The 12412-nt window shown below is 42.0% G+C and overlaps 2 protein-coding genes across 4 annotated transcripts; one reads left to right on the forward strand and one right to left on the reverse strand.

The window, feature by feature from the left end:
• Positions 1 to 114: 114 nt before the first annotated feature.
• On the reverse strand, positions 115 to 1466 carry LOC115736011 (aquaporin-like). Of its 3 annotated transcripts, XM_030667523.2 has the most exons (4): positions 1300 to 1463; positions 1080 to 1170; positions 183 to 978; positions 115 to 147 (listed from the first exon to the last, which is right to left on the reverse strand). In XM_030667523.2, the coding sequence occupies exons 1-3, from the start codon at positions 1389 to 1391 to the stop codon at positions 184 to 186; spliced, it is 978 nt and encodes a 325-aa protein (XP_030523383.1). In that variant the 5' UTR covers positions 1392 to 1463; the 3' UTR covers positions 115 to 147; position 183. The 3 variants fall into 3 exon arrangements, with proteins under 3 accessions (XP_030523383.1, XP_048128331.1, XP_048128330.1); XM_048272374.1 differs by having other exon boundaries at positions 115 to 978; positions 1080 to 1178; positions 1261 to 1466; XM_048272373.1 differs by having other exon boundaries at positions 115 to 978; positions 1300 to 1462.
• Positions 1467 to 4325: 2859 nt separating this feature from the next.
• On the forward strand, positions 4326 to 7555 carry LOC115736009 (COBRA-like protein 2). The gene is made up of 6 exons (XM_030667519.2): positions 4326 to 4710; positions 4807 to 4886; positions 5349 to 5802; positions 6455 to 6614; positions 6703 to 6965; positions 7254 to 7555. The coding sequence occupies exons 1-6, from the start codon at positions 4632 to 4634 to the stop codon at positions 7553 to 7555; spliced, it is 1338 nt and encodes a 445-aa protein (XP_030523379.1). The 5' UTR covers positions 4326 to 4631.
• The last annotated feature ends 4857 nt before the right edge of the window (positions 7556 to 12412 follow it).

Below are 12412 nucleotides of genomic sequence, written 5' to 3' on the forward strand. Positions count from 1 at the left end.
CACTATCAAATCAAAGACCATGTGCTGATTTGACTACTGATTAGCTTCGACACCTTCAGGGGGAATACATTACCTTCATAGTCCTTAACTTAGGTGCAATTAACATTTTACGCAGGAATCTTGGTGCACGGATCTAAAGATCTGATTACTTGGGAATCCATGAAGTACCCCCAAGTACCATTTCTAAACAAACGGGGCCTTCAAAATGTTCGACACGTCGTACTTGTAACCCTCGGCATGATGAAAGTGCTTCCTCGGAATGATCTTCACGTAGAGGTAGAATCCCACACAAGCGATAGCCGGCCCGGCCCAAAAAATCCAGTGCCCATTCCAAAGATGGCCTCCTCTCACCAGGGCCGGGCCCAAACACCTGGCCGGGTTCATCCCCACTCCCGCGTAGCCTTTCGCCGCAGTGACGGTGGTTGAGATGAACACGAGGAGCCCAATCACTGTTCCGATGATGCCGAAGATGATAACCCGGCCCAGGGCTCGCGCTTGGCGATGGTCGAAGGCTATCCAGACCGACGCGAATAGGAACACAAAGGTACAAATTATCTCGAGCCACAGGGCCTGGACCAAGTCTAGCCCGATCGTGACAGGCCCCTTCGGGCCGGGCGCCACGATGTTGAGCGTGCAGCCTCCGAGGGAGAAGGCCTGCTCGATCTTGCTGTTGACCACGGCTTTGAGCGCGAGCGCGCCCAGCACGGCGCCAACACACTGGGCCAGAATGTAGATGGCGGCCCTCGAGAGGGAGATGAGGCCAGTGAGCGCAGCGGAGAAAGTGATGACGGGGTTGATGTGGCCACCGGAGACGGGCGACGTGGCGAGGAGGAGAATCGCCACGGTGACGGCGATGAGGAACGACATGATTAGGTTGGGCGTTTTGGTTTCGGTCTCATAGGAGGAGATCACTATGGTGTCCAAGGCGAACACGAGCACCGCCGTGCCTAGGAGCTCCGCCAACGACGCTCTCCATACCTAGCAATTTCGACATGAATTACCATTTTCGAAGCACCATTAGAATTTTGATGCTAAAGAGGAAGAAGGTCTATAGTATACGAGCACATATCGATATCGACCTCTAGAGAGAAGAAGTCCTTCAAGCCCAAGATCTCTGTCGGCGAAGCGGGCTTATGCCTTCCTGCGTCCTTCATATTCCCCCGTTCCTCGCTGCAAAATCACACCAAGACGCTCATGAATGGACCAAAATGCTCGAACATAGTCAAGAGCAAAGAGACATCATTAAAAGAACGCGCCCTACTAGTGCCGAAGAGTAGCTAGGAACACTTTGATGCTTACGTTGGGGTGGAGAATGGCTGGACTTTGCTTCCACCAAGCGCACTCTCTTCATCTTCTGCAACAACTCCAGGTCTAGCCATCCCTGGATTCATTTCGCTTTCTCGAAATCGGGCTTCCCCTCGGCTGTGTATATATAGTTCGAAAACGATGCGCGGGGGCTTTTAACCACCGTCTTACAACTACCGCTCTCTTGAATGCATTACATTGGGCATTTAGTTCGGATGAATTGATGACCATCTAACTGCATTATGAGCAACTACTTGCAAGTAGTCTCCAGCTGATTTATTTCTTGAGGGTTCCACTCAGCTACATTCACGTTGACATTTTGCTTTTGCTCTTAAAGGCCAAAACCGACAGAAATGTTGACCATCTGGACAAGCAATGCATGGACAAAGGAGAGCCACTACACTGGTTCAGCTGAGGAGGGATATAAAGCAGTATATCGAGGGTGCTGTGAAACTCGACTGGACTAGACTCGACTATATATATCACAGCACAATCTGTAAATTTTTTAGTGCCATATGTCATAGTTTTACGAGTACTAACAATACTTTGTAAAACATTCTAGGTGCCCGATAAAAGCCTGGCTAGTTTGTCCGTCTCTGCACGCGTCGGCATGTCGAACCCGAACTACCCGCGACTACTTCGACTGAACTTGGGTTTCTGGGTTGCGCACAAAGATGATCGCACAAGGATTATAGGTCTCATGACAAAGTGTGCATGCTTCGGTTTTCGTGACTACTGCATGACATCAATCCAAACCCAAGCAGCTCGTCTGATTCGCAGACTCAATTTCCGTACTATCTGTAAAAGGCTAAGTGGGAGGGACCTTTGATCATGAGAAGCATGCTTCGTTGGGGCAAAGACCAAAGAGCACAGGATGGAACTGCACCAACCATCAATGAATCCCCCATTGATTGGCCGGAAAAGTTAGCAGACAATAAATAGGGGAAAAGCACTGGTCACTGGGTGTCAACTGTCTTATAATCATTTTTGTACTTTGATTTCATGAGGGCATAATCACTTTGGACGTTCGAACTACAAGATCTTTCCATACCAGATGATGGCCTTCGCATGGTCCTAATCATGTAATGTTGGCAAGTCATTATCAACGGGAGAATTGTCTAAAAACGTCCTAAACATATTGTATAGCAGTCAATTCAATCCTAAATTTTTCAATTGTACCAATTTAGTCCTAAACATTTTCTTTTCTCTTCTTTTTTTGTCAAGTTGTTCTAAACCTTTCAATTGTGCCACGATTTTTTAATTTAATCATAAATCTTTTGACAATTCGTGAATGCACTCCTTTCATACAATTATTCAAGTAACAGGTTTAGGACTAAAGTGGCAAAACTTCAAAAGGTGTATGATCGAACCGACACAATTGAAAGGTTCAAGATTAAATTGACACAATTGAACAGTTTATGATTGAATTAGCCGTCATATAACGGGTTTAGGACATTCTGGACAATTATCTCGTTACGGGCCATAACGACTGAATCCTTATTGATTAGGCTTGATAAACAGAATGCATTGATGGGACTGGGGCGGATCGTCCCTATCGAAGATTGTCCCGATCCTCGGCCACATACTTCCGCGCCGCACATGTCACCCCAGCTCGCGGTTTGCCGGAGACTCTGCGCAGTCCTTAAACCTTAATGTTACATAAGTCAAAACCAAGTATATAAATCTTAGGAGACATCAACCGATGACCTAGGATAAGATGTTGCACTCCCAGTTGGGCAAAGTTGGAGACGTGGTACGTGGCAAGAGGGGAAAACCAATGGGATGAGAAGATCCGAATATGTTGGGTCCTGATCTGCCTAGAAAACGTAGGAGGAGTTTGGGAATTCATTGGATATTCTAGTGTACCAAGCAAAATGCTTTCAAAATCTAGAGAGGACGACACGAGTCCACAGGCTCTCTTTCGCGGTTCCTAGAATTCGGCTTTAAAAACCTGCGGACCTTGTCATGAAAACAAAGGGGGAGTGAGTTTCCTAGGAATGTCGATTTTTCCGAAAAAAAAAAAAAAAACGAGCGAGAATGACTAGGAAAGACCAGCAAGCCAAGCTTCGCCGTGCCGCTAAGGCAACCATTGTAATTGCCGGAATCATTTTGTAGACTCTCATTGATTGCTAAGTCGAATTAGTATTTCTGCCCTTTCAATTCAAGGTAGATAATTAAAAAAAAAATCGCATTTATGAGTCCCCTTTATGGTAGATGACTAATTGTTTATGTACTTTATTTGGCGGTGTCAGTTGACAATTAATGGTAACTTACGAAAGAAATAAGTTGTCTATCATTGCAAATTCATAATAGATTTTTTAAGATTTTTTCGAATTTTCGAGTCCCTTTGATGGTACTATTAATTTCGCTCCTATATTAGTATTCTCGCCTCTATAATTTAGATTTATTTTATACTATATTGATGGTTGTAAGTCCATAAAGTCAAACGTAAATTACACCAGTGTATCTAACCAAAAGGTTGTCGGTTGCGCTATTTTACCAAAATTATTTGGAATTTAGTATCAACGTTACAAATGTAGAACCAAACGGAACATTTTTCTGATTTTGCGGAACATAAAATTTGATGCAATGTTTTCATCAATTATATATGTTGGATAAATGAAGTTTCATATATACACTAGGGTCCCATTCTGTCTTTTGACACTTTTTTCCTACGACAAGGAAGATCAACTTAGGTAAGTAAACCTCAAATTCTTGAAATACTCTACTAATCTCAAGAACCAAGTAAGTCAAGTCCTGAATAGGTTGTTCACATACACATCCATTGTTTATCCACAAAATTAATGAATCCCATTGGTTTTTCCCACACGCATTTTACGCGCGTGCGTGCACACAGATATATATATATCCCATATTTTTATAGAATAAATGTACAGTTTTTTTTTTATTTCTTTTTGCCCTTTTGTTTTTGGTTTTTCCTTGTACAGCAGATAACGAACCGTGTCCTACTATAAACATTCGCCCTGTAACTATCAACTTCATCTCTGTGCCGTCCAAGAAGCACCCCGGATGCCAGGAAGGACAAGAAAGACGCCCTAAAAAAGAACTCATCTGGTGTTGCTTTGTAGGAAGGGGACTATCAGGAATCTTTCTAGATGTGTCTTCGTAGGATTTAGCCATTTTTGATGTTTTGTCTGGTAATATCACGTTGAAGTTTCCTATGATTCTTGTTTTGCTCCAACTGGACATGGTCTGTTCCAAAAAAGCAGCTGGGTTACTACCTGTTGATAAAGAGTCCAAGTCTCCAAAGCCTTCCTCCAAGTCAAAACAGCGCCTCTCGGTATTTGGTAATCTTCTTAGTGAAGATGAAGCTAATCGTCTCCGGTCAGATTAGGCCACTGGCTCTTGTGTCTGCCCTAGTACTTGTTTTTCGCAGTTTATCAGGTAGCAACCCCTAATTCTTGATTTGTTACTGTCTCAAAGTTCAGTGGTTGTTAGTTAAGTCATGATGCTCTTCTTCTTTCTGAATCCTGCCTGCAGATTGCTATGACCCGATGGACCCAAACGGAAACATTACAATAACTTTCGACATTTATAAGTGGACGATCGATGGATATATGGTCAGTGATCGCTATAAAAAGTACTAAATATTTGAAGAACTTTGATTTGGTTCCTGATTAAGATTCTGGCAATTATGCTGCTCAACACTGCTCTGGGTTGTTTATCCTACTACAACTACTAAGATTGAGTTTCAGACATTCTCCAACGTACTATTCTGAGTAAATGCCAGGAAATTATCATTAAGTAGTACTAAGATTGAATACTATGTAGTCTCTGACAAAAAAAAAAGGAATAATAAGTGATGCTAGCATTTTACAAACTTTGCCTTCTGCTTAAGGAGCAACATAGCGTTACCATCTGCTTTTTTCTGGATCGCCTGTCACAGTTCCATATGGGAAAACTTTTAAATTGGATATGCAATGTGGTGACTTTTCACATAGTAGGCAGGCTGCAACTCTAAGATGTTACAAGAGCTCACCTGGCGAAACTCCTCGTTCTCTGGCTAATATCTTCTTGGTCAGGCGAGAGTGACAATCCAGAACTACCACCAGTATCGCCACGTGGAAAAACCGGGTTGGAAGTTAGGATGGACATGGGCTAGGGACGAAGTCATATGGTCGATGTCGGGCGCTTTCGCCACCCAACAAGGGAATTGCTCATCATACAAGTTCCAGATCCCCCACTCTTGCAAGAAACAACCCATGATCCTCGATTTCCCACCAGAGGCTTCACCAGAGAACAGGTCAGAAGACTGTTGCCGCGGCGGCCTCCTATCATCGTGGGCTATAGACCCTTCCAAGTCATTCTCTTCTTTTGAGATTCAAGTTGGACACTTGGAGGGAAACTCTACTGGATATGCACCTCTAAATCTTACTCTGATGGCGCCAGGTCCCGGTTACACATGTGGCCCAGTCATCGACACCGAACCAACAGTTTCTTCGGATATTGGTGGGAGGAGAGAAGTTCAGGTTTTCAGTAAGTACTACTTGCTGTGAAGAACTATACACAACTATTACAGAAAGAATCCCATTCCAAAGGGCTGTTATGTTTGGTGTTGGCGATAGATAGATTACCGACATACGGCATGCTATCAGTAGTCCTTGCAATTAGTTTCTGAGTTGAAAAATTCACTTTTCTTGGAGGAGGTACCTGGAGTCTGATCATGGACACCATGTTGCATTGTTCCTGAATCCTTCATAACAGATAAATGACCCTGAATGGGGAGTAGGCATCGCCGTTCTTTGTGTTTCTGACTGCCTTTAAAAGTTAGACTATCTCCTCGTTCTGCTGAAAATGATCGAAAACAACATTTTAAGTTGCTGGTTCTCGAGCTTTGAGTGTGTATAGTGTGTGGAGGGTGGCCTGCTCCATTGGTAATTTTGAGATAGGATCGTTGGTAACTTCACCTCTAGACCAAGCTACCGCAACCCCTGCTTCCTCAGGAGGAACTCCAGGTTAAGGAGTTACTCGGAATGCTGCCAAGATATCAGTATCTTTGGTTTCATAGTCAGGAGTAATAATAAGTTAGTTTATAATCTTTAACACCAGCTTTGAATCCAACACTTGCTTTAGTCTCTGTTTGTGGCGACATCACCTCAAGTCTCACCATCTAAACTGTGATGTACAGGAACATGGAAATCAACTTGCACGTATTCCAGCTTTTTGGCAAACAAAGCACCGGTTTGCTGCGTGTCACTGTCCACATTTTATAACCCTCTCATCACTTCTTGTCCTACATGTAGCTGTGGATGTAAAGAAGCAGGTCCCAACACTTCTTCCTGCATAAGGTATGTCATTGTCAACTGCTCATCCCCATAGAAAAGTGCACACCGCAATCTGATAATTCTAGTATCTTATTCTATGAGTATATACCAGTGAAGGAGCTGCCCTGCCTCAGTCTGATGCCCTCAGCGATACAGATGTCGTGCAATGCACCGATCATAACTGCCCAATCCGTGTTCACTGGCACCTTAAGAACAACTATTTAGATCACTGGCGGGTGAAACTAACAGTCTCTAACTATAATTACAAGAGAAACTACTCCAACTGGAATGTCTTGGTCCAGCATCCCGGTTTTGGCCAGTCCGCAATGGCATATAGCTTCAACAGTTCAGTTCTTCCAACCGTCGGATTGGAAGGTGACCGCTAACTTCAACCAACTATAATTGATGAGACTTCAAAGAGCAATTTAATCATTTTTCCATCTTTGTATTATGCAGGGCTAAGTTAGATTAACTAGGATATCAAATAACCACATATTGACAGGAGAGAAATCTTCACCAGTAGATTAACTTAATGGACATTCCATATTTGCGGAATGTAACTTTCATGGATCAGAAGAACAATGAGATGATAGGGCTCTCAAGTTTGAACCCCCAAAAGAATGTAACAATTGCTTGTCTTGCATCTGTGCAAAATATTTGCAGATGAGGTTGCTCTCTTCTGGGGAATAGACTACTACAACACTGAACTTCTGCAGGCAGATAAAGATCAACTAGGTTCAGTCACCACAGAAATACTTCTGAAGAAAGACATGGTAACATTCACTCTAGGGAATGGTTGGGCTTTTCCTCGAAGAATATATTTCGACGGTGAAAGCTGCCAAATACCTCTTCCAGACAAATTTCCAGTGCTGCCTAGCGGCAGCTTGAGTCTAAATCCCATTCCTAACTTATTCCTTCTACTGACAATCACATTAACTCTCAAACTGGTGAATTCCTGGCTCTGATAAACAAATTTTGCAGGTTATCAAATCTCGAGTCATTTTTTATCCATCTCAGAACCTATCAGGGATGGCACAAATCTGCACAGGATTGTTGTGGGGTGTTGAATCTTTTTATCCTCCTCCTCATCAAACATTTTATCTTTGATTTTAAGAGACTAGTTCCTTCTGTATTCACTACCTGGAATCATAGGCATTTACTTCTTGAAAGAGACTGATAATAAATTTGCTAAAATTCCTGACAGACTTTGCCAATATGTTATGCTGTTGCTTCAGTTTCTTTAAACTGTCTCTCTTAGATCGAGTAATCTTATTGCTAAAGCATTGATATGTGACATTTGACGATGAAACCTTTGTGAGTAAACTAATTACCAAAGACAAGATTAAGAGTGTTGTTTCTTCCTTTCTAACAAATTGTTTGTAGGATGCAATTAGTTACCTCTTTACAAAGGCATATCACCAGTTGTTGGAGAAGTTCCTTCAGATTGTTGGATAATTTGCAGCTTCTTAATCAGGGGTTGCTCTATTAGGATTGAAAAATAAGAGAACAGTTCATGAAATTCTTCGTGCTCTGAGAAGCCAAGCTGCATAGGCTGCTCATCTATTTTTATTCTTGACGATCTTTACATTGAGATATTGCGTTTCATGATTTTGCAAAGAACCGGTAATAGACGGGAGGTTGACAGAAGAGGGAATCAGCTTTGAACTGGAAAGAGAGCTTCCTGAGATCAATGATTCTGCACAAAGTTGACGGAACCTATTGATCTATCTGAGGAAGACTATAGCAAAATCTTCTGGGCAGTCCACCCAGGTGGACCAGGAATCTTGAATCAACCCAAAAAGAGACTCAACTTGTTGCCGGAGAAATTAAGTGCGAGTAGGCAAGCTCTAAAGGACTATGGGAAAGCCAGTAGCAATACCATTGTGTATGTTCTTGATTATATGTTGGAGAGAGCATGAAAATGAAAAAGGAAGACAAAAGTCATAATGAGTTCGGCTTGATTCTGGCATTTGGACTTGGGGTTACACTTGAAGGTATTCTTGCAAGGAACCTCACTGTTTGAGTAGAACCCAGATCGAAGCAAAAATAAGGATGCACCACACTTCACAGTAACTATAAGATCTATCTCCATAAAGCAGAACAAAGTGATCTTCAAACTCAAACTGTTACCAAAAATTTCCGAGAAACTTCATTATTACAAAAGCCAAATGAAATGTCATTCCCGTACTTCCTCCTCAGTTTCATGATTAGAACTTAATTTTGTTTCTCAATCAGCTATGTTTCTTTCTTTACACATTTGCAACCCCTCTTCTTCCCCATATCTTTTTGCACGGAATGTGTTCGTCTCTGCCAGTAAAAGAGAATCATACCTAGGAATAGGGTTGAAAGCTATCATGGGGTTCTTAACTGCATTCAAGACTTCGGAACATATATGCACTCACCTCCCAAATGATCTGTTTGACTAAAATTTTTAAGGGCACAACCATATCTACTTGGCGCTCCTCCAAGGCATCCTGCAGGAAGTTATCATCCTCTTCCTCCTGGATACTGGACTGTAAAAGTGGCAAATAGCACCGTAGAAAATACCTTAACAGAGTCAAGGCAAATGTCCTAAACTCAAAAGCTGAAAAGAGAGGCTTCATCTCTATTTTGTATATCTTGGCGCCATGTTTCAGAGATTCGTCACACAATATATTCTCGAAATTACTTTGTGTACTAGAAACATAATCTTCAGACCATGGTGTCCCAGCATCGCAGAATGCAACAGGTAACTTAAAACTGCTGCACGAGAATGATAATTCAGGTATCATGAAGGATAAGGGAGAGAAGGAAGAAAATCTCAGCTAAAAGGCTAGTAGAGACTAACAAAAATTGTAGCCGAGCAGAGTCAAACTTTTAATCATTGAAATCTCAAAGTGACAAGAAAGTATGCAAACGCATTTTCTTTTGGGGGCAATAGCTGCTCATCCCTCGTAATCATACCAAAGGAAGAGAAAAAGAATATGCCAGCGAAAGCAAACATCACCAACCACCATGTCAAGAAAATATGAGAAGGACAACAAGACAGTTTATCTAAGATAAACCTACATCAGGATACAACTTGTGTTTACATCAACCTTAAAGTCACTAGCATCAGCTTGCACTAGACATACGGCATACACAGCAAAAGCTACTGATTATTAGGAAATGAACAGTCCTAACTTTCAGCACTTAACCACCGAGAACTCGGGGATTTTCATCTCAACACTTGGTCAAGCCAAAATAAAATCCATATCATCTGAACACATAGTTAGGGTCTGAAGAACTTTGCAGCATACTAAAAGTGACCCTAAATTTGGTTTATTTCCCATAACACCAAGTTAACCACATCACAAATAATACCGAATCACGCTATATTCATGATAGAGTGAATGACGGGCATTCCATTACCTAATCACTCTCAGTCAGACCTTAATGACATACCCCGCACACAGCCATTGCAGCACTAAAGATAACCGCCCCCAGTTACTGGATTTCATTGCTGCAAGATTACCAAACTCAAACCTTCACAGCTCAAGATACCAACATGTCACTGTGATATCCACGCAAAAACCGAAAGCCCTGATTCCCAAGCTCCCTAAATATATTGCAGGAACCATATTATGGTGTCACATCATAGACTCGTATCAACTGTGGGCAATACAAAATTTCATCTGGAAAAAAGTAATAAGGTTTTTGCAAGAAACCACATACAAGGCTAGTGATGTCTAAAAGGTACTGGACGATGCCCTGAGATCACAGGTAGAATGAGAGCATACCCGAAGAGGAATCCTGCGGCAAAAGGAGCAGCAGCCATAAGGGGGGCAGCCGAGAAATGCCCATAGGAGCACAAAGATTGGGTAGAATGGAAGCTCGGGTTTTTCCTCGCGAGCTCAAGTACTAAGGCTATTCCACTCATCGTCCTGAACGTCAATCTCAGTCGGCGTGAGTAACAGTGTAGATCTTGATCCCTCTAACCCTCTCCCTCTCTCTCTCTTCCCCCCTCACCCCCCCGCCCCCCCTCCTCTATCTGATGCTTTGGCTGTGCCCCAGGATTATTTCAGAAAGTCCCGAGAAGATTTGCTTCCCTTCTGCTTTTTCCCGAGAAAGTGTTTCTTTGCTATCAAAGCTCGTAGTGATAGATTTCAAAATGTTGATGCACTTTATTAGCAGTCTCGGTTAACAATGGTGGCTTGGGTTACCTACTCCCATTTGTCATTTGTGCAGTAAAGAGCCGGAAACGGTGGAGCACGTCTTCCTTATTTGCAAATTGTACGGCGGCTCAACCTACATTTGCTAAACCAACCTATTACTCGTCTAGACAAATGGATATCGCAGTGCTTCGAATCAAACGAGAACCAGTTGTCTAACGAGGAAATCGCCGGAATGCTGTGGCCAATTTGGAAGGCGCGGAACGCATTCATCTTCCAAGCCCGCCAACCTGTCCCGAGCCGCAGAATTTGACCTCGCAGTGACGGAGCACGTTAGTTTCTTCAGGGGACGGAAAGAAAAAAAAAAAAAAAAAGGAGAGGGAGCTGCGGGTACCTCAGCCGTGGCGGCCACCAGCAAAGGGCACCCTCAAAATTAAGGCTGATCGCACAAAATCGGAGGGCTTACCGGGGTGCTCGATCGCCGGAGTGGTTCGTGACTGGCAGGGCGGCGGGGGTGCTGCTCCATGGGTCTGCAAGCTCGAAACCTTGGGAGTTCTTGAGAGTCTTCGTCTTGTTGAAACAGAGTTTGGCCGAGAGTTGGAAAGTGACGGTGGGTCGATGGCGGGAAAATTATAAAAGATAGTCCTAAATTAATTGTGTCAATTCAATTTTAAATATTTTATTTTATTAATTAAAATTTTCTTAATTTTTTGAAATTATGTCAAATCAGTCCACTTTGCCGACTGACATGAACAATTTTAATAATATTCTAATAAAATTTTTATTTTTTTGATAAATAAGAAATATTAAAATTATTATTGCAAATTCAACATCGGCCGGCAAAGTAGTCTCAATTTGCACAATTGTAAAAATTTTAGAACTCAAGTAACAAAAAAAAAAATTTGGATTAAATTGACATAATTGTAATACTTTTAGGAGTTTTTTTTTTAGTAATTTTCTCTTTCTTGAATGAACGTCTACTTGACAAGAAGCAAAAGGCAAGGGCTTGGGCTGAAGATTATATGACCAAATTGGTCTAGAGAGGCGAACAAGCTAGCAAATTGGGTCATCAGAAAAAAAGAACTTCTCATTAATTAGTTGTCTTATCTCGAAACCTATGAAATATTTTAAGTTCCCACGTTCACAAACTTTCTTTGAGTTAATGAAATTTCCAGTATTTTCGACCAAGAAAAAAAATAATGGCAACTTACAAAAGGAATAACAATTCTACCATCGCAAAATCATAATGGATTAATAAGATTCTTTTTGAATTTACAAGTCCTTCCAACAATACGATTGAGATGCATTTGGCCAGGCTTTTGGCGAAAGCCTTTGGAGAGATGCCGAGGCAAATAAGCTTAAAGGGGTTTGGTGAAATGAATCGATGATAGAATTGTGATAGCTAACTCCAAAGAAACATGTATGAATCGATGTTCATGTTAAAGAAAGTGTGTAGCCTATACTTTACCGGATTCGTACCAACATCACTGAACATGATCCCCGTGTTTGCCTTGCTTCTCAACTAATCTTTTCCCTCCAAACTTAAACCATATCCAAATCAGATCTCCCCCACAGGGCATCATTCCTACCAGGCTCTTTTCATTTTGTCCAGCTCAAGCTGGAACTTTTAGTTTCGGGTTAGCTTTCTATATATAGGACTACACCCTGCTTGCTTGCTTCATTTCAAAGTAA

Source organism: Rhodamnia argentea, chromosome 11 (genome assembly GCF_020921035.1).
Source record: "Rhodamnia argentea isolate NSW1041297 chromosome 11, ASM2092103v1, whole genome shotgun sequence".
NCBI lineage: Eukaryota > Viridiplantae > Streptophyta > Magnoliopsida > Myrtales > Myrtaceae > Rhodamnia > Rhodamnia argentea.